The 26,841-nt window shown below is 36.3% G+C and overlaps 1 protein-coding gene across 2 annotated transcripts; it reads left to right on the plus strand.

Moving 5' to 3' along the window:
- Window positions 1–1,643: 1,643 nt before the first annotated feature.
- On the plus strand, window positions 1,644–26,376 carry ELMOD1 (ELMO domain containing 1). Of its 2 annotated transcripts, XM_063095514.1 has the most exons (10): window positions 1,644–1,788; window positions 1,914–1,942; window positions 2,975–3,072; window positions 6,164–6,293; window positions 12,114–12,247; window positions 14,971–15,039; window positions 15,527–15,550; window positions 18,451–18,501; window positions 19,622–19,755; window positions 26,204–26,376. In XM_063095514.1, the coding sequence occupies exons 1-10, from the start codon at window positions 1,644–1,646 to the stop codon at window positions 26,374–26,376; spliced, it is 987 nt and encodes a 328-aa protein (XP_062951584.1). The 2 variants fall into 2 exon arrangements, with proteins under 2 accessions (XP_062951584.1, XP_062951585.1); XM_063095515.1 differs by lacking the exon at window positions 15,527–15,550.
- The last annotated feature ends 465 nt before the right edge of the window (window positions 26,377–26,841 follow it).

The raw sequence follows: 26,841 nt of genomic DNA on the forward strand, positions 1-26,841 counted from the left end.
CAGACCACTGTTAACATTTTTTGTGTTAACATTTTGTGTTGTGTATCCTGCCAGTCTTTTTTTTCTCGTTTATACACCACTATTAAAATTATTTTATTTTTCGAAGGAAAAGCAGATCATTTCATACATATTCCTTTGTAACTTTTTTCCACTTGATAAACATCATGGACATTTTCATGTTATTAGATATTCTAGGACATCATTTTATTGCTTGCTAAGTGTTCCATTGTGTTATCTTAATATAGCAGCTTGGTTGTTTATACTGTTTCTTTCCATTCCCTTTGCATTTATAAGATGTAGACCCCATGCCTTTGTACAAGTCAGACAGTTAGAATTTTTATTTTTAACACAAAGCTGTTGAAGATATTGGAACCAGATCAATTTGAGCAAAGGAACACAACCAAGGTATTGGTTTATTTTCAGGGAAGGATCACATTGTTGAGGCTACTAATTAAATAATTCATCTGAATGACCCTGGATCACCTTATTTTAGAGGTGGCAGGTATTAGTGAACATTTGAGGAAAAAACGTCTTTTAGAAATGGCACTGATAGAAAATAACATAAATAATTCTGCATCATAGAAACATATAGTATAAAGAGAAGGTGGGTTGAATATAAGTTTCTGGATGATAGGTTCTTTTTACCTCTAAAGCTTGAGTCATTTTGAGACTCTTAACAGTACCATGAAGTAGTAGGCACATTTTTTATAATTAAAAGTCAGCATGAAAGACAAATTTACATGTGCTAGAGATGGGTGAATAAGTGCCTGATTGGTGATGACATAGTTCACAGTTTGTTGAGATATTATTAGAGGTAGGGCGTGCAGTTAAGAAAACTTTCTTTAGCAAGAGCCAAGAACAAACTTCTCAAGAGATAGAGTTTTTGAAAAGTTTACATGAGGGAATGTTGTCACCTCTGAGGAGAATCAAAGGTCAGCACTTGTTCAATGAATTTTCGAAGGGGCTTTCTGGCAAGTCCGTAGAGTATTGGGATTGGTCAACAGAGAAGGCAGATGGCTGCACAACCAAATCCTCAAGGAGAACAACACCTAAAATTTGGAAGCAGAGGGAAGGAGGAAAGAATGGAAGCAAGGGAAGAAATCAAAGAGTGGTAAAAAAAAAAAAAAAAGGAAAAGAAAGAAAAAGGCACTAAGCAGGAGCTAGAACAGAACAAACAGAACAAGGGTAAGCTGAGAGACTTTCCACGGAGGCAACAGAGAAAGAACGTTCTTCCCCCACGTCTAAGGGACTGGCAACTCCTAAAACACAGGCAGTAGAAGAAAAAATATCAAAAATTAAATAAATAAATAAAATGCATGTAGTATTAAAGGATTCTGTTTTCAAGGTACTGATTTATTTCCAAAATGCTTTCAGGCAAAGGTGGGAAAATAAAGGATTCCAATGCTTCACCCCCAGTTGGTTGGAATATCAAATTTACCAGAACAGGGCATTCTGGAGTTGCCTGCAGTCCTAGTAAGGGTAGCTACCGCAAATAAGGTCACATGGGATTAGAAATTCACACTTGCAAACTTTGAAGTCTAATGACTGATTTTCTTCCCGGCTTCTTTTCTTTCTGGTGGTGGCTGCTTTCTGTTCTCTTCCAGAGTTCTGTTGGAAGGGTGCTGTCTTTTGTTTTTCACAGAATGTTGATCCAGGTGTGCCTGTATTTTTACTGTAAATTTTTGTGGCGTTGCCTGAAATTTGTGATGAGGAAGCTAACTGGAAGATGTGAACTGCAACGCATCTGTTACAATACCAAGCCTGGAGCTTCTAGAACCATGAAAATTGGTAAGCATGAAACAAAGAAGTAAGTAGAACGTAGAGTTGGTGGGATTGAAGATACAATGTTAAATTTCAGTAAACCATTCATAAAGGATAATTTTGAATGACTTTTTTTGTTACTGCTTTAACAGAAACATCATTGAGAGATTCAAAAAGTAAGGTAAGTAAAATTGTTTTTTTTTTTTTATTTTTCAGCAACTTTTCACTTGGAAGTTTGCCTTTATCATAAAAAGTCAAAATTTTAAGAAACAAAAACCATACAGACATCTTAGCCTTTATGTATTTTTGTAGTAAAATAACAATTATAAATTGAAATAATTTATAAACACATTTAGGTAATTTATGTGTTGCTGGAGATGCATCTACCTGAAAAAAAAATTCCACAAAAATGTGTATATGTACGCACACACACACCATTGGCTATGAAAACTAATGTAAACTGAGAAGAAAGAATCATTTGCCCATCACAAAGCACTGTACTTTTTATATGAAAGCCACCGTATATAAATTTCGAGGCAGATTTGTGAAGCATTCATGACTTCATTGTTGAATTAACCCTTAACCATTTTTTATACTCCTTCTCAAATCATAAAATAAATATTCCTTGAAAATAGGAACAGTATTAACTCTCTAGTTAATTTCCTCAATATCCAAATCATTTATACTCAAGATTTTCCAATAAAAACCAAAAGAAATCACTATGCTAATTTTTATAGCACACAGTTGAGCATCCACAGAAAAGAGAAAAAATGTTTTATTTTTCAAAATTCTTGATAACTTTAGCTTACTATTTAATTTTGGCATCCTTAAGACTATATCACCCATGTGCCTAACTCTTTAGTCATAGACATAATGCTCATTAACAATAGAAACTATGTTGGGTGAGGAAAAGAAAATATAACATTCCAATATAACTAACTTGAAACAGATGAAAATGGTAAAAACAAAACAGACAAAAACAGAAAACCTTATGTATTTCTGCTTTATGTTAATTACCTTAATCAGGAAAATTGCACTACCCCCGCTGCGAAAATGTCAAGTTTATTAGAATTCAAGTATACTGAATCAATTGTTGCTCTTAGCTTATATCTTCATATAAAAGCTTAAATACTTGAAGCTTAAATACTCCAGTAGACACTGATTAAGTCACTGATATTAATGAAAAAGGAACTGACTGAAACATGTTTTCTAGCTGTTGCAGACTTCAGTGAGCGTTCATCCTGATGCTATTGAAAAAACTATAGATGACATCATGGAACTGAAAAAAATTAATCCTGACATAAACCCACAGTAAGAACATGTTTCTTATGTCAGAAATATAGAACACAAATCATATGGCCACATATTTAGTGTTTCTCTCTCTTTTCTTCCCTCTCTTCCTCCTTTCTTTTTCTCTCCACACTTCCCCCACCCCTTCCTTCTCTCCCTAAAATAATCATCTGCAATATTTTGACTTTCAAATGAAAAATAAGAAAGAAGGTGCCTTTTTCATGTTTCTGTTGTGGTTTATGCTTATGCTTTTGAGATGCAATGAATGTAAGAAATATGATGGATGCCCTTGATCTTGGAAGATGAGATAAAGGAAGCCCATTCATCACAATAGCTCTATTCAGTGCCCGTGTTTTACATTAACAGTAAGTGTTCACATTGTAAATGTGCCTAAACTGATTCTGCTCCATTTAGAATATTTCTTCAGTTCTTTCATGAATATTCCTTCATGACAGGCTGATAATCTTGGAGACAGTTCCTACCTGCTTGTCAAGAAGACAAGCTTGTGTGGGAGGAAGAGACGGTTTTTATATGAAGACTTTAGAACTTTATAATTTATTCCTCTCATCTTGGAAGTATTAAAATGCATTTGGCAATGTACGTGACATTTAAAATTAGCTTTATATTTTCCATTGGGTACAGCAATTTTCCAGTAAAATTCTGCGCTGAGTACATTGGGAAAAATAAATTTCAAGTACAGATATATTTGAGACAGTTTTAGGTTAGTAGCAATCAAACTGTCTGTTAGATGTGCCTACATGAGAACTTCAAATGTTACCACTGAGAAAGACTTTTAATTACCAAAGACGGGGAGCTGTAATTGAAGGGAATTTCAGAACACACTTCGCATATCTCCTGGAGGTAGTCTAGATGCTGGTTCCCCAGGAACTCATCACAAAAACTCCATTTCCACCTAGTCGCCATAGCATTCTTTTGCAGCCACTTCAGCTATTAGCTGCCTTTTTCCTGTTCAGCCATTAAAGGTTGATTTAATTATGTAATGTCTTTTTGAAAACTTCTGATGTATATTGTATTCATGAAGGTGAAGAGAAGACAATTTATTCTAAATTAGGTTGAACCAAAAATTTAAGACTACAACTGGGCATGAGGGATATATTAGTCCTATAATCATCTTTAGAGATAGGATTACATTTAATAGCAAATCTTTTCTATGTCTGTCCTAAGAAAGTTATGTAAGTTGCATTCAAAAGCATTGCTTTGCCATCTTTTTTTCTGATTTCTTTTAGAAAAACAAAACTCTTTAGGTGGTAGAGTTTGTTTTTTAACATCTCAATGTGGATTCTAGTGCCTTTTTTTCCAGACTGACATCAACAAAATCTGATATAAAAAAAATATATATTCTTGCTGAGAAAACAAAGATATAGGAGTTGGGGGGGGGGAAACATTCTATAACTTACCTAGCTATTACTATTAACCTCACTTTGTTTTAATTACATTTTTTTTCAAGTACTGTTTATGGTGGTACTAAAAATTACTATAGAAAAAAATTGACTCTCCTATTCTCTTATATTTCTTCCATTCTCTCTTCTTCTCAAAATTAAATCTCTTCTCAGTCCTATATTGATTTTCTCGATGACCAGTGACACGATGCCTTTTCCTAAATTTAAATATCTGATTTCGTTTTTTGGTGCTATGGTAACAAATTATTATATACGCCATTTAATTGAACATACAATATTGAGTTAAGTATTCCTAGGTTGTCAGACACTGCCCTTTGTGTTTGAAGTAGGTATACAGTCTAAGACCCATTGCCCCAACTTCAGATTTAACCTCTATGCATTTCATTTATCCCACAAAAAGATGATGATGTCACTGTCAGTGTGATTATTACGACCACGACGACCACCCCCACCACCACAACAAAAATGTTCATGAGTGAACTTGGAGCAGGGATATATTGGACAGTATCATATAAAATTGCAAATGTTCAACCATTTTTGAACCACAAAAAATATATGACTGTAAAGGATTTAGCAGGAATAAATGAAACATGAAGTACTACCTTTAGATTTTAAAATGCCATCAAACATGGGATAGGAGAATAATTTATATGAAAGAAGTTTGTATGAAAAAATGATCTTTGTGATTAGTCACCTGTTTAATAAACTTGTAATGTTATGTGACTGCTTTAAAAGATCCTGTTTTACCTTATAGATTGTAGGAGAGGAAAACATCCTTCTGATCACAAGAAGTAACGATCCTCTGTGTATTATGTTTGCCAGATTGTTTTCTGTTCTAGCGGTATGTTTTAAGGGGGTTGTTAATCAACTGGTGTACATTCAGAGCAGACTGAGCAAGACAGTAAAGCATCTGAAAACCACGTCCCATGAGAGAGAATTGAAGGAACAGGGGATTTTTTTTTTCTAACCCTGGAGATAAGACTAGAAGAAAGAATCACTATCTTAAAATAAAAAAGCATGGCAGGAGAAAGGTAGAAATACATTTGCCCAGAGGACAGAATTTGAACCACTTAGTAATAAGCAAAACAGATTTGGTTTCAGCTTAAGAAAAAGTGTTCAGACAACTAGAGCAATCGGCATGTAATGGGAAATCTTGCAGAGTTGTGACTTCTCTCTTGACATACCTTGTCTGTCAGGGATATTCCCAAGCAGGGTTGTTGTTGTTGCTGTTGTCGTTAGTGGTTTGAAATTTTTCTTGTCCTGAAGCCCCCGAGAGTTATTTCGTTCCAACTCATCACCCCCCACCCCCTCTCCTTTGCCCTATATCACCCAGGAGGACTAAATAATCTCTAAGAACCCATCATTACCTATATTTTCTACATCTTGCTTTCAAGTTACCTGCATAAAGAGCTCCCTTGTTTTTTAAGCCAATTTGGCTTTAAAAAAAGAAAAAAAACTTTTGCAATTTAGCCTAAGAAAAAGCCAGAATTAGAAGTAAATTTTAGCCAGATTCTATAGCTGTCCATATGGAGCTTCAATAAGAATTGTGCTTCTATTAAATAGATCTTATTTGAGAAATCTCTTGAATATTAATGTAAATGTTCTATTGGGCATACATCAAGTGAACCAATGCCAAAAGTACATGTTTTGTTTTTCCTCATGTGTGTTTCTTCTATTTTTGAACACCTTAGGCTGGGAATCTCTCTTCAGGCTTGCCTTCTGCAAATCGTTGGGTACAGAAACCTTATTGCAGAAGTGGAAAAACTTCGCAGAGAGCCCTATGATTCTGATAATCCCCAACATGAAGAAATGCTTTTGAAGGTTAGTCTCTGAACACATTTCAGAGCTTCGCTTAAGTCAGCTAACATTTGCCTGCTATGTGCTAGGCATTACTCTGGTTGTTGGGGTTACACAGATTAATAAAACATGGGCACCATAGCCAGTTGGTAAGGCTGAGTTTTCTTGCTGGTTCAGATGTTGGAGGTAAATTTTTCATCAGAAAATTCATGTGAGAAGTTAAGTTTAAAGCCAATTTTCTTTTGTAATCTGAGAAAGCATCAGAGGCGATTTCCGTGGGCTCACATTTGGCTCAAGTTTCACACATGAGAAACAGTCTAATAGGAGAAATAGCATTTGTCAAAGAGTGACCTGGGATTTTCATTTATGACTTGTAATACACATCAAATAAAATGAAGTTGATTTCTGCTTCAGCAATAGCCCTCTTGGGAAATTACCCAAGATCTTAATGCTGATTATTTATTCATATATCTTGGAGAGTCTTAGAAGAGGAGGTAAAGGTTTTATATTTGGCATATTAGAACTGCTGGGAAAATAATGTGGAGTTATGAATGCTCCTGGCTGTCAAAGCAAAATCTTAAAAATCTCGTAGGATCTGATTGTGCATTATGAAACATCAATAAAATTTTTCTTCAAAACACTGAATTTTGAGTTAAAGAAATTAAGACCCCCCCCCAAAAAATTTGACAAACCTTTAGAACCACTTATCTGAAATGTTTTATAAATTCACTTCTGAAAATAGATGCTTTTTAGTATTAGAATGCTTCCTTGCCCTTTCCTATAATTCAAAAAGGCAGAAATAAAGTTAGAAGAAAACATTTGTTTAGCTGCCTTAAATTTATTTTATCATAAAATGTCAATAGAAGATGTAATTTAAAAAATGTATCCTGTTGTGTTTTTGTGTGAAGGAGTGTATGTTTTTGTGTATGTAAGTACTTAAGGAGATGACTCATTTGTCTCTGCTAATTAGTGCTGGATCTGATGTGAGTCATTAAAGAAGCCTCATTCTTGGCAATAGTTTTTCTTTTTCCTACTCTCTGCTTAACTTTATCTAACCAGCAGGTGAATTCCATCTTCTTTTATTGCCTTTTTTCCTGACCATTTTCTGATAGAGGTGGTCAAGTTCAACAAAATGACCTAGGGAGGGATGAATGAAAGAGAAAAGAGGTGGTATAATTAACAGACTGGTCACAAGCACCTGAATTCATTAAAATGTCTGAGGTGTCCTCAGAATTAATAACATTTGAGTGACTGCTTTACACCATCTTAACTGATCTGTTGTGTGTGTGCTGGCACAGTATATTTTCAACAAATATGGATCAATGCATGAATTATTATAGTTCGTTAGCTATATACCAAGAATGTTTATGATATGACTTTTATCTGTGGCTATGATTTGAGTATGTATGTGTTATCATTTTGATTGTCACAATTATATGAGGTAGGCAAGTTAATGATTATTGTCTTTATTTTAGAGGTGAGAAAACTACAAGCGTTTTAATCCAGGCTCTGATTCACACATCTAGTAAATTGTGAAGCCAGGACTGTTGACTACTGCATTAGGCACTTTGAAGAAAGGCATCTTTTCTGCCCTCAAGTGGTTTGCAGTCTAATTGGGACATATTCTACATCTACAAAAATCACTAAATCTTATCCCTAAAGCACCCCAAAATATCACTCAGATGTTTTCCATGCCCGCTGCCTTATTCTATCCATTATCTCCAATTTGGGCTGCTATAACCTTTTAATTCTGCCACTAACCATGAAATTCTTCCCTTTGAACTTTTAAAACGTTGCTTAGAGGGATTTTTCTAGTCATGTTATTCCCTAAATTAAAAAGTTCAGGCTCCCAATGTTCTCTATCGCAGAAAGCCCATGCATCTTAGTGTGGCATTTTGGACACTTTCTGGTGTATTCTTCTAAGCTGAATCTCCTGTGTCCCCTTATGTGGAGCACGTTTTCCCCATGCTCTGTCATTCATCTGCCCCAGAATAGTCCAGGCCATCCCGAGTGCCCAGGAATTTGCTCATGCTGTTCCCTCTCTAACCCATTTTCTCACAGCAGAAGCCCGCTTGTTCTCTAAGTCCTTACCCACTGAATTTTGAAATCTTCTCTATCCTCCCTCCCCAAGCAAACTTAACAGTGGGATCTTGGGTCTCCTCTTCAGTTTATTCAGATATCAAGTACGATAATAATAAAATCAGTAATAATAAAAGATTCATTGAGCATTTAGTATGTGCCAATCATTACAGTGAGTATTTTACAGCATTATTTCATTGTCACAATAATCTTGTGGTAATATACTGGTACTATCCTCATTTTTCAGATGGGGAAACTGAGGCTGAGGAGTTAAGTGACTGCACAGCTCACATAGGAAGGGCTCTTAAGTACTGCTCCGCACCACATCTTGAGAGAGAAAGCTTGTCTTGTTCACATTTGTATTTCCAAGGGCTGATCCATGGATTCTGTTTAACTGCCTGAGCTTAAGTCTCTTCATCTTTAAAATGGGTAGTAATACCCTTGTTTCCTACTTCACAAAATTGTTTAGAGCAAGAGTCAGCAAACCAAGGCCTGTGGGCCAAATCTGGCCTGACACCCATTTTTATAAGTAATGTTTTATTGGAACACAGCTGTATATATTCATTTATGTATAGTCTATGGCTTCTACCCTATTACAAAGGCAAATTTAAGTAATTACAACAGAGACCATGTGGCTCACAAAGCCTAAAATATTTACTAGCTGGTCCTTTACAAAGTTCGCTGACCCATAATTTATAAGCTTAGGTAATATATTGCCACATTGCTTAACTGCATTGCTTTAGAAATGTAGAACATTGTCAGTGTTACTGCTTGGAGTCCTAAAATAACAAAAAGAAATTCTGCATTTTATGACTATTCGAACATAGGCTGGGATGAAATTGAATAATATCATTGTATTCATATAGCACTGTTCATATGAATTATTCAAATTGACATTTCTATTAAAAGTTTTTGAACCAAATGAATACCAAAGACAAAATTTTAGGTGGATTCATGCACTTAATGGAAAACACGTAACCCACAATTAAAAGACCTTCTCTGGATGGGAAGAAACAGTCCCATGGTGGGGTCCGTGAGAAGCTGCTTTTCCTTGAACACTCTGGCTCAAGGGTGGACAAAAGGCCTTGCTCTTTCTGTTCTGTAGCGTACTTGAGACAAGTCAAATGTTCAAATAAACCTGTATAAAGGCTCAGTTCAAAGAGAAGAGAGTCCAACAGAGAGAACAGGCCGTGATGAGTGATAGTCTGACTCAGAGCGCAGCTTCCACGTGTGTAGCTTGTCTGGGAATCACTCTTCCTAGCCCCAGGTCTCCTGCACTCGGCACTCGGCAGGTGGCTTTGTAATCCCTCTACTCCTAGTAGCACTGTCTGAGGCAGTGGGACTCCTCAGAGCTCCCACCAGGAGACCCCACCTTAGCTCAGATTTAAAGTCGGCTTCCTAATGCAAGAAAGGGGCTCACCCTCAGGGGCACCCTGCCTCCTACCCATACTTTTTCAAGGAGGAGACTGTCTTTCAGAAGAGAATCCAATAGTTCAAAGTTTCTTACGGGAAATATACACATAATTGTACTTCATATAAGTGTTTTAGCATAGTTGACTTTCATCCTCCATGAAAGTCACCACAGCTTAGTTAAGAATACTTGTTAGCTATTAGTCTAGTTTGCCATGATACATGAAATTATTAAAACGGAATTTCTTTTTAAAGCATTTTATTACTCAAACTTCTTACTCTCTCAAGCTAAGCATTCACCTAACAAAAGTGGTTTTATCACCAACCTACAGAAATGAAATGTTGTCTTTGCCATTTTACTCTGCTCACTTGAGGAAACCAGATATTTTTAAACTGCAGGGCCCTGAGATGTCTTCTAATTATTATTCAAATGAATGTGATGAGCTTTACATTTTGTTTCCTTTTTTCCCCCCATTGTGACTGTAACCAAATCAGTTGCTACAAGGTTTTTTAAAAGAGACCTTTTCCTGATGATGACCACTTAGTCTCTCATTATTTAGTCTGATTAACTCAAACATGTTCTGTTTTGATGAATGCAGATCATTGACAAATTCCTATGTGGATTATAAAAAGAGATTCCATATACCTACCCATGCTTGATATTTTGCTTTCAAGCGTAATAGATTTACTTTCTTTCCTCTGAAGTTTTTCTCTCACCCTTCAGATAAATTGAATTGACCTTTTGTGCCACTAACACAAAATACTGTATAATGTGAATAATGAGTAATTTTAGATTAGTGGCTAAAATAACAATAATAAAATTATAAGTTTTTATTTGTTAGTATTTTCCATCATTGAATATTATGTTTTATATTATGTCAGATATGTGACAATTTGCTACAAAGCAAGGTATTTGCATATTACTGTTCTGTTTAACCTTTCAAGTCCATATAGTGTAAAATAAGCAATTTAGAAGTTGAATTATTTTTGAAGTAGTAAGGAAACTATATGTTGGGAAAATAGAATGGTTTGGTCAGGACCCTCGCCTCGGGTCCAGTTGAGTGTGGTTCAGCACATCCTTTGTAAGCAAATTGTGTGTGTGTGTGTGTGTGTGTGTGTGTGTGTGTGTGTAGTTAGTACGCATGTGCACAATGTATCTTTTTAGTTTTGTTGCTATTCTTGTGTTCTTCATAGTTTGTGAAGCAGGCTGGCTGGAAGTTTGCTACCTCGGGCGGACACCGCTCCATCAGCCATACTTTCCATCCTACAGCTTCCAAGGACCTGTTTGCTGGTTACCTAGCTCATAGACCTGCGTATATGGAGTCTGGTGACCCAGCCTGGCGTGTGAGGGGTCTGGTGACCCAGCCTGGCATGTGAGGGGTCTGAGGACCCAGCCTGGCCTGTGAAGGGTTCATGACCCAGTGTCAACAACAGGCTTGAGGGGTCTGTGAGCTCCATACCCAACCCTAGCTCGACAATTGGCCCAGTTGGCAGGATTATGGGCAGGTAAAAGAGCCCAAGCCCAACAACTGGTGTAGTTGTGTAGCTTTACACTACACATTTGTGTTTTTACCCTGTCTATAATGAAAATACAATATTAGATATTAATAATCTAAAAATTAAATTTGCTCACATGCCTATCTTTGCTAGAAAGAACTAATAGTTCTAGCATTACATATTTATATAACTGTGGATCTCAATCTCTCTGAAGTAGAGATATGTGTTGAATCTATCTTTGTACAGAAAGCAGAAATATCAAACCAGTTTATTAAGCAGTGAAGAGCATAATGTTTAGAATTTGTATTTGTTCATTAAGATATGCTTCAAAATTTTCCCTGTTCTCTCCTTCCTTTTATACTGAAATATTTTTGAGAGCTTGAAAGAGCTTTTTTGTGGGAGGTTATCTATCATCTGTTTATCTATCACCTGTATAATTTTCTATTAGAAATTAAAACAGAAAGATTTACAACACTAAAATATACAAGTACACATTCCATTGCCTTCACAGCAATGCCATCATGACATGTTATTCAACCTTTGGAAAATTCTACTCTACACTCATGAGAAGACAAGAGTGAAAATGCAAATAACCTCTTCCTTTTATGATGAAATAGTTTTTTACCTCCCAGAACCTCTGAAAAGATCTTCGATACCTCCAAAGGAGTCTTTAGACCATACTTTGAGAACTGCTGTCATAGAAAATTGAAAGATGACCACATCTTTAATTGTAACTTAATTGCATATATTCAGCTTTGCAAAGTCCCTCCTAATAATGTAGTTTACAAAATGTGAACCAATAGGAAAGGGTATTTGTTTGTGTATATAAACAGGATGGCTCTCTTTTTTTGTCTCCAGTTATGGAAATTCTTGAAGCCCAATACTCCATTGGAATCTCGGATTTCTAAGCAGTGGTGTGAAATTGGTTTCCAAGGTGATGATCCTAAAACAGATTTTCGAGGAATGGGACTTCTGGGACTGTACAATCTGCAGTAAGTAAAACGAAGAATAGTTGAGTGATGTTCTGATCTCCTCATGTTGAAATGGCAAAGTTGAGTTATTAGTTCCCAAAACCACTTTCCAGAAGACTCCAAGAAAACATTCAAGTCCTCTGAGAGGTAACTCAGGTTTATAAAATTTTAAAAGCTACTCCCACCTTCCTTCTATTTTGGAAGACTTCATGGATTTTTTAAGAAAATCTCAAATATATTTTTAAAAAGTTGTATTATGAAAAATTTCAAACATACATGACAACAGAGGGAAGATTATAAAGAACCCCTTTATATTGACCACCCAGATTCAGTAATTGTTGAAGTTTTGAAATACTTGCAATACTATTTTTTTTTGGCAGAAGTGTTAATGAAAATCCTACACTGTCATTTCACCCCTCATATTTCAACATATAGCTCTAAAAAATATCAGTATTACTTTAAGAGTCTCATGCTCTACCGACTGAGCTAGTCGGGCTCAGTATTACTTTACATTAACCACAATGCCATTATCACGTCTAACAAAATTAACAATGATCCATTGGTATCATCTATGTCTGATCTATATACAAATTTCCTAATCCTCTAAAAAATGTCTTTTTACAGCGGGTTTGTTCTAATGCAGTTCCACATAAGATCTACACACTGCACTTAGTTAATATGTCCCTTGGGTCTTTTAAAATTAGATCAGTACTTCCCCCTCTGTCCCTCTTTTTGCCCCCTCTCCCTTGTCATTAACTTGTGGAAGATTCCAGGTCCATTGTCCTGTAAAATGCCTAATGGTCTGGATTTGTCTGTTCGCACTTGTACCTACTCCCTATATTTCCTGAAAAATCGGAGGTATTCGGGAAGGCTTGAAAAAATTCAAGGTGACACCTCAGCAGGAGGCCTGCAGTATCCCACCACTCTCAGTCCTGTGCCAACATGGACCTGAGGGACCACAGCCTGATGGCTCCACTGAGAAGTCCCCACCAGCCTGTCCTTCCCTAATTTTCACTCAGCCAATTAATTAATTGTGCAAAAAGTGTTTTTCTAATTCTGTTATTCTTCCCATAATTGTTGGCTAGAATTCTGTAAAGACTAAATTTCCTGTATCAACTGTGGTTATTGGCCATCTCTAAAATACAGGCAGGACAGGTGTTCAGGTTTTGTATTTGTTCGCCAATTCTGAATAAGGAGTTGGTGCCCTCATTTCCTTGTTAGTGATCCAAAAAAATGTTTTGCTTTTTCTCTCTATTTTTAAAAATCCATTTGTTAATTCCTGTGTTTTTATATGTTTATTATTTTTTTCATGCTTAAGTTCAGTTAATTGTAGTCATTATTTTTTTAGCGAAAGAGAGTCCTTCCAAGTTGGTTCTTGTCTCCTTTGACACTACCCTGTTAGTGAGGGTAGTGATAAATTTTTAAAAGAAAATAAGCTTTAATCAGTCATTTTTGGAGGCACCCCATTTTTTCCCTATATCTTTCCCTTTATTTTAATTTTAGGAAGTTTAATAATCACCCATTCTTTTATGAAATGTTTTAAGCGCTACATTATCATGTAATGTGGATAAACAGAAAATAAATCTTAATGACAAAGGTGGTGATACCAATAAGTGGGAAAAGGCTGTTTTTGAAAAACTAGAACTGGGACGATTGGCACTACCTCACCTCAGTGCACAAGATGAAAGTCAAAAAAAGCATCAACTGAAAAAGAAGAATCGATAAATTTCACACATTAAAATTGAAAACTTCTGTAAGATAAGCCACTGTAAACAAAGTGAAATGAGACAAAATTTCCTCCCACATAAATAATAAAGAATCCATATCTAGTATATTATTCTCAATAGGGTTATTTGTCTTATTTATTTGAGGACATTTTTTACATATACTGAACCAAGAAATATGAAAGAACAAGACATAAAAGAGGAAACCCAGGTGATTTCAACTTTTGTTGAAAAGTATGAAAAGAAACTCAATTTCATCAATAATCTTGGATGTGTGTATTAAAATTGCTGACTTTGGTTTAAATTTTCTGAGAGAAAATTCAAGAGCTTGTTTTATCCTTTAGGTTTATGTAGGAAATTATACACATCAAATTTGATAATATATGCATTAGTTTTAAAATTGTCTTTATGAGGTACTTTTTATGAAGCATTTTTGAGGGTATATAAGCTTTTTGCATTAATAATGCAAATTTCATTGCCCCTCTCCCCCCAGAACAGAATTCTATTTTTTTAACATAGCTAAGCTCTATAAGACATCTTCCATTCATCCAGAATTCAAATACCCAGTGAATATTCTCCAAGAAAAGTGCATCTGAAATACATCCTTTCTCACCTCCCAAGTGTCTTCTCTCTCTGCTCTTTGGCTGTCATAGCCCCTCACCATATCCCTTCAGCCAGACTTCTACCTTCTGAGGGCCCCCAAATGCTGAGCCATCCTACCCCCTCATCTGTAACTCTTCTTAATAAGAATATTGTTGGCTCTCTGGGGAATGGCAAAGCTCATAATTAAATTTTCAAATCTACCAGATCTACATATCCCAAATCTGTGTGGGTTTCATAACTACCCTACCAAGTCATTTATTATGTTTGGAAAACTCTGTTGTGAAAAGCTAGAGGAGCTGAAACAAATGATAATCATATGCCGGTATCCATCTTTGAATCCAGAATAGCCTCAAAGTGGATTAAACTGAGTATATTCAGCAGATATGGAGTTACGGTCTTCTTTCCCTCCAACTGCAGGTATTTTGCAGAAAGGGATGCTGCAGCAGCTCAGCAGGTCCTCTCTGACTCTCTTCATCCAAAATGCAGGTAATTGTTGAAAATGAAAGATGGATTAGGTAAAATTAACCTCATCTCCTTCATGGATCTGTTGATGAGATTCTCAGGAGAGTCAGCCCATCGAAAGTGAGGCTTAAAGCTCTTCCAAACACGCCCTTTTGACAAATGTTGAGCAGGAGGGTTAAAACTTCAGGTAACTACTCCAGGATTTAATATGTAAAGTGGCACCATTCAAGTGAGATATGCATTTAAAGGGACTGATAATGTCACCAGTGTCCAGGAAGACTGAGAAGGTGGCATGAAAGAAGACAGGGTCTAGGAGAGAGAGTTCAGAGACAAGGGAGCATAATGGGGAAATAGAAGGAAGAATGAAGTCATGAAATCAGAGACCAGCTGAGAAAGTCTAGAATTGCAGAGGCTTTTTTTTTTTTTTTTTTTTGGTAGAATTCTAGATTCTAAATTATTTCTATTTTCATTTACCTTTCTAAACTTTTTTTCTTTAATTGATTCCATGAAGGGATATCACTAAAGAGGAAATAAGGTATTTTTTTCTTTATTTTTTGTGTTTTATTGCTTTTATTTTACTTTAGAGTAAGTATAGGTAAGAATTTATTAAAGAAATATAAATTCACGAGAAATGTGCAAAAAGCAAACATTTCCCAACTTTTTAATCTAATATAATCAATTATCTTTGGGCTATTTTTTAATGAACAGAAAACCATATTAGACTAACCTGATGGAAAATGCCAAGGAGCCTTTCTACAGCCATGACTGTACCTGGTTGGAGAAACATTTCAAACACTCACTACGGCTGAACACCTCACTCCACACACTGTGACTCCATCTATCCCCCCAGAGACGGAGATTTTATTTTGCAGTTTTGTTGCATAGAGAAAATTTATTCTTGTATTAATGTATTTCTAACTTGATTAATTTAAATATTAGTTTTCGTGTGTGTGTATCTTCTCATAAAGAGTTCCACTACTTTACAATCATGATTTTATATCACCTTTTTCTCCTCAGCATGCAGATTAGTTGTTAGTGTTCACGTCTGGTGAATAAATCAAAAATTTTATTATAATATTCCCCAAATTAAGGAATGCATTGACTTGGGTTATTTTCCCATACCTTACTGTTATACTCATTCTAGCTTCATTTTGCTAAGGGTCATTAAATTGATATTACACTTCCCAAATTTACATTTATAACCTTCTATAAGATTAAAAATTCGTTTTCTTGTATTTGCTTTAAGAAAAACAATAAAATCACTAAGCTCTTTCTTTATATATTACATGGTTAAAATCAAGCTATTTTAATTTTGACTACATCTTCTGAATTGCGTATTTCTATAATGTAGAGACCCTGAACTCCCTCTAAGTAAAACTGGCTGGGGACTCTGTGTGCACGGTCAGGTGGCATTTCCTAGAGGAACATCAGCCAGAAGACATGAATCCTTCATGGTCCTTGGAAAGTAACAGTCAGCTTAAAATATTTTTTAATTAACCATTGGAGGGGGATTAATTTTTTCTGTGAGCCATTCTCAAATAAAAGCTTTATAGTTGTGTCTCCTGTGTCAGCCATCAGAGAGGAGGTATTGGAGGGTTGTGTGACTACTCTTAATTTAAGAAGAGACTAGCATTTGTGTGTTGTGTGTGTGGATATGTGTGTGCAGGCGTGTAGATAAAATTACCATGTTTTGTCCCTCAAGCTACAATAAAATTGAATAGATGAAGTTCATGTATTAATTACTTAAAATTGATGGTAAATGTCACTGGATACAAATCAGAGTGTTTTGAAAATGCTACTGTCTTTCTCCACTGACATCTTGAAGGAAGTCTATATTGACTGATTATGATATCAACATAGGTTCTGTCAGGCCCTGATATTCCAGGTGTTCAACATTGAGAAGTCAGTATATCCTAAGGAAAGTAACTTGAGGGATAAAAATGGATTTAAGTTTAAGAGGAGAATATTGACTGTTAGTTTTTGTTTTTTGCTGAAGAGAGGGATCCAATTTGTTTGGGCAAGGACATCCTATAAGTAATCAAATGAATAGAGGTCATTTGGCTTTTTCTTATATTTCTAATGCAGATAGAGATTTAAGTTAACAAATACGGAGATATCATGTGTTTGTAAAGCTTTGCTGAAGAGAACATAGGTGCTTGTAAGTTCTGATATATAAAATTTCTTAAATTTCACACATAACTCACTTCGGTCTGGATGTGGGTGCGACTTTTAAGGTAAAAATCTCCTGATGCCTCTTTGGCTGACTGGTTTGTTGGTTAGAAGTTACACCTTAAAAAGAGGTGGTGCATTTAAACATGAATTAAAAGCAGTTGCTTGGAATTATAACCATTCATTCACAGAGTAGAAAATACACATAGTTAAATATCAGTTTTGTATAATGTTTTTGTGCTTGCGTGTTGTGTGTATTACGAGTATTTTAATGTAGTGTTTGCTGTGTATTCTAGAGAACTCTCCTTTCTCCTACTTAGATGGAAGCTAAGTGTTTGTAATAACTCTAGTTTTAAATTTTATTTAGTTCAAATGCTAACTACAATTTTGAGTGTGAAACACTGAGTAAAGGTTAACGTCAGTCACAAAGAAGAGTGGATCATGGTTCCTGCCTACAGGACACTGGCAGTGTGGAGAAAAACGGGAAAGGGGTGGATGTGCAAGTACACAAAGTAACATAGAATGTAAGGCGGTATTTTCAGAATGCCTCTGTGATAGAGCCCTTTCCTCAAACAGTCTTATTCAGAAGCTCAAATTGTAGAACAATTAAAATGAAACTGCTATGGTTTAGCAGACTTAGCTTAGCCAGAGGAAATGTCATTTTTTGGAACAAAATTTTTAAAACCTATATACATCCTTCCTTCCCCCCTCCCTCCTCCCCTTCCTGCCCCCTTTTGTTCTTCCTTCCTTTTTTCCTTCCTTTCATTCTGTTACTAACCCAGTCATTTATTTATCAATAAACATGTATCTGGCATCTACTACGTTCCAGGCATCACAAATAAGGCTGAGGAGGATAAATGCCAGGAGATAAAACCAAACCAAATGCAATGGGGACTCGAGAGGGGGAGGTAACATCTAGAGAGAGGAGAGAGAGATACCGGGCGAGGTTTCATGGAGGAGGTGGTGTTTGATAACTAATGACAGCGTGAAAGTGCGTCTTAACGTTTGGCCTTTAGGGCTGTCTGCTGCCGCTGCACTAAAGTGAATGGGGGTAAAGTAGCATGTCCTTAAATAATTCCATCTCTGAGCTCCATGTACATTGTAATGTGGCTTTTGAAATTGATAACCTTTAGATTGATTAGTGTTGAATAACTGAGTTACAGACAACTTTGCATATAATTAACAGTTTTAACACAGCGTTAAAAGAGAACAAGTACCAGTTAGAGATTAAATCTTATTTATGTATCTATTTATTCATTCACTCAGCAAATTCAGCAAAGCAGATTGGGAGAAGAAAAGGATGGATAAAGCAATTGGGTGAGTGTGGGATCTCATATATAAAGACTGTCGGTCTGAACCAGAATCAGAGCATAAGTCTTAAGAGCTTTGTGAAAGATGAAAAGGATTAAATTCCATTTGTTCTGATGGAAATGTACAATCCAGCTGAATTTTTTTAGGACACTTTTATATGGTTTTGGACTTATTTGCTGGTTATATGATATTACTTTGCCTGTGATCAACTGACAAAGTAGGTAGTTATATTTGTATGGAAATGATTTCCGGAAATCACTTAGAATTATATTTGGTAGTTTTCTCTTAAGGATTTCTATCAAGTATTGGGCTTAATTAAATAAAAATTTACTTTAGAAGTGTTTTTTAACCCCCATTTCATCCCAAACTATCTCTTACAGAGAACTTTTTTTCTGTGCTGGATTTATATTAGCAGAGAGGATTTAAGAACTCAGTTCCCTGTAAATTTTAGTAGACATATAGCAAAGGGACTAGAAATATACACTGTGTTAGGACACATTTAAACTTTTTTCTCATTTAAAAGTAATATATGATTTGTTATAAAAATTTAGAAAATACAGGAAAGTAAACCAAAAGATCACCCCAATCCTATTACTCTAGCATACCCATATTAATATTTTGTGGCATTTCATTCTTGCCATTTTTCCATGCACATATGTGTGTAGATAATAAAACTTGTTGTGTTCCATTCATAATGTTTTATGTCCTGCTTAAATAGTCTTTAAGAATATAGTTTTAATTAGCTGCAATATGTTATATGTGATTCCATAACATTTCACTATATGTTTTTTTTAGGATATTTGAATAGTTTCCCTGTCTTCACCATTATAAATAATGCTGTAATGAATATCCTTGTGTATAAAGTTTGTCCACTTAGGATTTTTTTTTATCATATATTTGGAAGTGAAATGACTAAGTCAAAGCACATGAACTCTCAATTCTCTTGGTACACATTACTGAAATTTTCTGGTAAATTACAAACGTCAAGGTTTTGATAGGGTAGAGGGGAAAGACAATCTGTCACCCTGATAATTTAATAGTAATTTAAACATTAGATTTTCATTTTTTTGAAATGCTTATTTCTTATATATGACACACAGTTGATTTTGTGGTTTACACTTTACAGGTACTCATTTGCAATCGTGGGCATCAACATAACTGATCTGGCATATAATCTGCTGGTCACCGGAGCTCTAAAAACCCATTTCTACAACATCGCCCCAGAAGCTCCAACATTGTCTCACTTCCAACAAACGTTCTGTAAGTGTCCTGTTGCCTAATTATCAATATAGATTTCTATAGAACATGCCAGACAAGGGTTGAAGCTGAGAGATCTTTGTAATTTGGCTGCTTTGGGGCCTTTGAACTTTCTTCTTTGGTTTTGATTTTTTATTCTCATTCAAAAACCTACACATGTATTTTCAGGCATTATGGATTTTTCTCTTTCCTGCATAATAACCAGTGTATCAACTTGAGTTGTAAAAATGCTCCCAGAAAGTAGGACAAAAAGTCATAAATAAAAAACAAAGGTTGAGAAATTAAAGGACCATTTCAGGAAGTCTTATATCTAAATAATAGGAGTGTCGGAAAGAGACCAGTGAAAATTAAGGGGAAGGAATCAAAGAAATAAGTTAAGAAAAATCTTCAGAACTGAAAGATGAGTTTTCATATTTAAACTAATACTCAGCAACATAACAGATTAAAATAGATCCACACCAAGGTCCATATGATTGTGAGATTTTATGACACTGGAAAGAGATGATTCTGAAAATTTCCAAAGCTGTCACATAAAGAATTGGAAATCAAGATGACATTGGACTTTTCAACAGCAACGTTATATTCTAGAAAACAGTGGAATATTGTCTTCAAAAATTTGAGAGATTAAAAAAAGAAAATCTAAGAGAATGCGATTTCCAGTTTAGAATTCTATACCCAATCTCACTTACCAATTAAGTGTGGGAATAGAACAAACACATTTTTTAGTGCAAGGTCTTAAACATTTTACCTCCCTGTACCTTAGAAAGCTCCTGAAGGATATGTTTCCACAAAAATAAGAGAATAATCCTAAAAGGAATAAGTGGGATTCCGAAAACAGGAAGTCTATCCCAGGAGAGAAGTGAAGGGAATCTTCAGGATGAAGGTGAAGGGAAAGCGCAAGATGATATCTATGCAATAGGCTGAAAATAATAAATCTAGACTTTAGCAGGTCAGAAGGATCTGAGAGAGGCTCTGGAGAATATGAAATTCACACAATACCTACCTTGTTTGAACACATCGAGAGGACACTGGCATACTTAAGGGAATGTTTGAGGTTGAATTAAGTGGGAAACCGAGTAAATAAACAAAGAAGGCAATTATTAATACTAAGTAAAGTGTGAGAAAATATGTGACCATGTGGCTGGGGTGGGTGAAAGGGAACTAAGTCCTCATCTTCTATAAAGGGAAGGAAACAAATCAAGCAATGGAAGGCATGGTATTTAGATATGGAGATCAATAATCAAAACAATCGACTGAAAGAGTTGAAATGTTACTTTAGGGAAGCAGGAGTTAGGGCAAGAGATGCTGCTGTTTTCTGTTTTGTAACAAAACTTGTTAAACTATTTGATTCTGAGCTATGTGTATGTATAACTTAGATAAAAATAAAAAGGAAATTTAAAATGCGTGTACTTTATGACTTGTTAATGGAAAATGTGAGTCCCTTACATACATTATTACAGCTCCTTCTTTGACACTTGATGATTACCTTTACTCCTGTAACAATTCTGACCATCCCCAACAAATATTAAGATTTTACTACAGATCAGGTTCTGTGCTGAGAAAGACAGGCACCTAAATAAATAATTAAAACATATTAGGTAGACTTTTGTGATTGAAGAAGTAAAGATACTGTTTTATTTTATTTTTCCCATTTATCTATTTATCGGCAGCTGGCTGGATTGGGGATCTGAACCCCTGACCTTGGTGTTATAGCACCATGCTCTAACCAACTGAACTAACCAGCCAGTCCAAGATACTGTTTTTAAAATTTTTAAAGGCCTATGGCTGGCATAACTCATTCCGTCTGGGCGTCAGGGAAAGCTCCCCAAAGTGGACACCACTTTTGATGATACCTGAAGGATGAGTGGCAGGAAATAAAGCAATGGTGGCTGAGAGGCCTTGCCAGAGGCAGTGACATGGGTAAAGGCCATAAAACAAAAGAACATGGTGAATTCAAGGAATAGAGCATACAGTTTGAGAAGGGGGTGACTAGAGATGACACCAGAAATGTAAGAGCAGGGAAGAGGACAGATCTTGAAGGCCTATGTGAGCCATGTTTAAGAGTATAAACATAGGTAGGTAAATAAAACCTCTTACTATGTGTAAAAAGTTCGTGGAAAAATAGAATTAAACAATAATACGAATGTTTCCATAAACTTTTTGAAGACCCCCTCATGTATAGAATGTAACCTATTCTGCAGTTACCAGGCTCTAGAGAAATCAGGGAGGCAGCTTTAAGGGAAAATAGAATGAGTTTAGTTTCAGGCATACTGAGGGTGAGTTCCTTTCGGAAAATCTGTATGGAGCTGCAGAGTGAACATTCTAATGTAAGGCTCTGGAGCTCTGAAGAATTAGAAGGCCTCAAGCTACAGATTTGGGATTCATCAGCAATGAGGGTAAGATCAGAGCCACACAGTAGGGGAGCTCTCCCAGGAAAGAATCAAAGTTAGAATCATCATGAATCAGCATTTAAGGACAGGAATGTTTGTTTTGCTCACTGCTGTATCCTCAGCACCGAACCTGGTATAGAGTAGAGGCTCAGGAACTATTTGTTGGATGGATGGGTGGATGGATAGATGGGAGGCAAAAATATTGGATGATATTCTTAGCAGGGGGAAGGAGAATCTAGTTTCTCTAGAAAAAATTAACAGCCTGGATTGATGTGCTTCCAAGAGAATCCTATCCCAGATGAGTATGCATGCAATAAGATTTCTTATTTCCCAAGGTCCTTATCTGTTTTGGAAACAGCAGCTATCCCCCTATGGACTGGGGTGTAGGCAGAGGGACTCAGTCCTCTCCAGAGCAAGCAAACTGTTTCCTAGATTCTTTGTTCCTCCATCACACATGATCTGTTCCACACATCTCTTCTGTAATATTCTTGCAATTACCTGTGTCCTTGCATATATCTCTGCTTTCTAATGCCTGAATGCAGTGAAACAAAACTAATACACATTCAGGCAGTAACAAATATCCTACAGGCTTGAGTTGGAAAGCCAAATTAGTATTCAAAGCAAGTATTTCATCTAGGTGGAAGAGTATAAGAATAAAATACCTCTATCATTCTGACTTAACAGCATTACTCAGTGAACACTGTGCTGCCAAGGCAGTAGGCTACAAAAAAATTGCATTCAATTTAAAGCTCCGCTGAGCACACAGCCTTGATGAAATGGAGTGAGGTTGGGTGTAGCAAGCAGAAGTAAAGCACAATGGCCAGAAGAGGAAAAGGAATTATCTTTTCTTTGACCTCCAAAAGAAGGAATTAGTCATCAGGAATAAGAACCTGAGGAACAGAATGCACTGGAAAAGGCAGCCTATTACAGTGGTGGAAAGTCAGCTGGTTTCAGGTCCTGGCTTCCAGCTTCCAGCTGTAATTGTGTAATTGTACACCATTCAAGTATTTTGTCTAAGCCTAATGTCCTCATCTGTAAAATGGAGATATGATATCTGTATGACCTACACCACAAAGCTGTTGTAAGAATTAAATGAGAGACTATAAGCAATAGCCTGGCCTCTCTTTTCTCCCTCTCCTCTCTCAGCTAACAAATCATCAGCTGAAATTGTATACCTATCTCCCTCTCTCCAAGGGACTGAAAATTAGGGAGCACAGCTCTCTACCTTTTCTTCAGCCTCATTACTTAATACTGTATCTGTTACATATTTGTTAACTGGCAGGTGGGTCAACTGAACAATCGATCAAATGAATTTTGAACACTGTCTGTAATATTATATAAATAAGTAGAGTTTTATGATTATACTATGTACCTTGGGAGCCAGGCCACCGTTTCTGCACTTTGATTAAGATCATGTATACAGTCTCTAATTATTTTCCTGACAGGATAGAGAATCAGTCTGCAAGCTTTATAGCTTGACTTTTGTAGCTTTCTGAGGAAGTTCTGAGAATGGTGCCAGATTATGAACCACCCCCAACTCTACCCTAACCCTAGACCATTTCTTAAACCTTTCAAAGTGTGTTTCTGTAATTGCGTGTAAGGTAGAAAAATGAGGAAACCAAATGAATCTGCATTCTGCTAGAACACAGTGCTATACTACATAACCTTTTAGTTGCCAAAATACCTGCACATTGTAGGAAAGTGAATTCTTCATTAAAAGATGACTTTTCACAGTGACTGCTTATCATATCAGTGGGAGTAAAGGCACTGTCATTCATGAGATACTGATGAGATGCATCATGGGTGATTTTAATTCTTAGTATTAGAAGCCTGACTTTACGTACGAAATAGCTCAGGTGCTTTCATTTGAGCTCAAAGACCAGTCAGTAAAACTATGTGCGTATTGAATATAGTTAAGGAAAAAAAAATTATAAATTATCGTAGTTTGTTTTGGAACCACGAAGATTGTAATATTTAGAAGGAAGCCATGGGAACCTAAAAAGATGGCATCTTCTAGACCAATGGTTCTCAAACATTACTGACACGAGATTTATTTTACTGAATTCCAAGTCTGGTTGAATCTGGGAGGATCTGCATTTTTAACAAGTACCCTAGACTATTCTTGGGATATTATAGGAGTTTGCCCAGTTACTGAAATTTGATGGATGATTGAATCCTTTTGGTTGGACAAGATACTGAGATCAGAGGAAACAAGTTTCTGCTGGTGTGCACTAAAACAAGCAGGATGCTAAACAGACTCCGCATCATGGCATGTGAGCAATGGTGAGGAGAAACAGGGAAGCTTAACCTGGGAAAGAGATAAGCTCGGGGCATGAAGCACACTTTGAATACTTGAGTTGGAGAAGGATTGAATTTGTTCCATGAAATACAGGGTAATAGATTTTGGCCCAGTGTAAGAAAGAACCTTGTAGGAATCAAGTTCTTCATCCTTGGAACAGTCAGTGTTGTCACCAGAAAAGTTCAGGCCTGGATGCCACCTCGGGCAAGGAATCCAAGCATCAAATGAGCACAGGTGGCTCCTGGGATGACTGAGCCCTCGGATTTGGGGCTTCTCTTATGTGGCCAGGTTTCCATGACAGCGGTAGTCAGCCCAGGCTTGTGTAGCCCAGAGACCAGCCGGGTAAGGCTGGTGTGTGCCCTATCAGAAATGTTAAAAGCAGTCATGTCAGTGATTGCATGTGGAGGGCCCAAAGACAGGCTAGTCCTAAAAGATATGTGAAATAGATAAATTCTCTCTCTCTACTGTTCCTCCTGTGTTTGTAGAGAGATCATGTACTTAAAGATGTATAAGCCGACTTAATGATGTGTGGAATCAATAATCAGAGGGGTGAGTCTATAAAAGTGGGTCAACGTCTGGCAACATGTCCTGGGGGGAAGGTCACTTCTAATTTTGTATTATAGTGAGATATAAATAAAGATTTTTTTAAAGTCTGTGTATAGAACTATGTTGAAGGTTTTCCCTTACGTAGCTAGTTGCCAGAAGAATATGTTTTTCTAAATTCTCCTCCCATGCCCCCCATCATCTCCACTGCTCACCCCTTCCCCATTTCCATTTACACGTGGAAATAGAAGAGTTGGATTCAAACCAGGTTACTGGCTGCAGAGTCCTGGCTCCTGTTTTCTACTACCTTTTAACGTTAACACACAGAAACACTTGTGTAATATTTGCTTTTCTTTTTGTTTTTAAAACTAGCACTTTTTCCTTTAATTTTTTTTTCTAATATATAGAGACACCTGAGCTTGCAGTGGGTTTACTACATGCAAATATCTAGTATTGCCTTTTTAAAAGACTGTTCACATTTTAATACTAAATGTGGTGGATAAAAAAATGAATGAATGTAGTGGAGAGAGGGGGCACAGTGGGGAACAGAACACGATGAATAGGTGCTTGTACCAGATACTTAACATTTATTCCAAAAATTTTCCCAATCCAGATCATTCATGGATAACATTTTTGAGACACAGAAGTATTTGAATATGAAATTATGCTTTAGAGCAAAAAGCCTTATCAACAATTCCATATAGTTTAATGATCAGTCTGTGTTGTTCCGAGTTGATTTATAATTATTATTGTCTCATAATAGGTTGTCAGAACACATTTGTTTGATTTGTCAGGGTAATTTAAAACTTTAGTTAAATTTAATATCAAGAGAAAAAAGGCAGAGCGGAGTAATTTTGAAAAATCGGACCATTATGTTAATTTAATTAGGAGAGGAAAACTCAAGTAGCCACTGCCTGCCTTTCGTGATGTGTTCCCAATGTGATTCATATTCAAGAGATGGCAGGCTTGATTCGTCTTCCTGCTTGAGAGGAGCAAGAACAATTCTAGGACCTATTGCAAAAATCTTGCAGATTGGCAGTTTCTACTGCACTGGTTTTAAAGAATAATCTTAAAGTCATTTGCTATATTTTGATGTTTTCTTTGAGCTCCACGGTTGCTGTTGCTTTGGTCAACATCTCCTTCAGCATTTAGGATGATTTCGAATGTGGTGTAAGGACTTTTTTCCTCCTGCATTCTTATACTGTCTTATCTCTCACAGGCTACTTGATGCATGAATTTCATAAGTTTTGGATTGAAGAGGACCCCATGGACATAATGGAATTTAATCGTGTGCGGGAGAAATTCCGCAAGAGGATCGTAAAACAGCTGCAGAACCCAGACATGGCACTGTGCCCACATTTTGCTGCCTCGGAAGGTTTAATCAACATGTAGTTTCCCACACTGGTTTTAATGGGTACCCTGGAACACTGCCTCATTGTCGTGTTAGATCTCTGCTTAGGTCACAGCTCACACACTGAATGCACACGGTGATTGTATGCATGCCTTTTGGTACAGTATTTTCATCTCTTGGTCATAATTCCAAGATCCCCAGATACCACTATTTCTGGAGTATCTGTCATCCGGTGACTGCTCATATTGTGGCATTATGCAGTGTTACATCTTGCCTTGACACCCAGGTATGGAAAGAGTTTTCTATTTTTTTAGATTTTTTCATCCCCTTCATAATTCAGCATTAAAGAATCGTATTTCTCTAGCTGTATTTTGTATGTTAAGAGGGTTAGCTGAATCTTGTTCTGTGACAGCCTTTTAATTTATTAATATGTTTCATGACCACTGCTGCTAGCTTCTTAAGCCAGGTTCATGCTTGGACCTCATTCTGATAAAGTATAAGACTTT

This window comes from Cynocephalus volans, chromosome 4 (assembly GCF_027409185.1).
Source record: "Cynocephalus volans isolate mCynVol1 chromosome 4, mCynVol1.pri, whole genome shotgun sequence".
Classification (NCBI taxonomy): domain Eukaryota; kingdom Metazoa; phylum Chordata; class Mammalia; order Dermoptera; family Cynocephalidae; genus Cynocephalus; species Cynocephalus volans.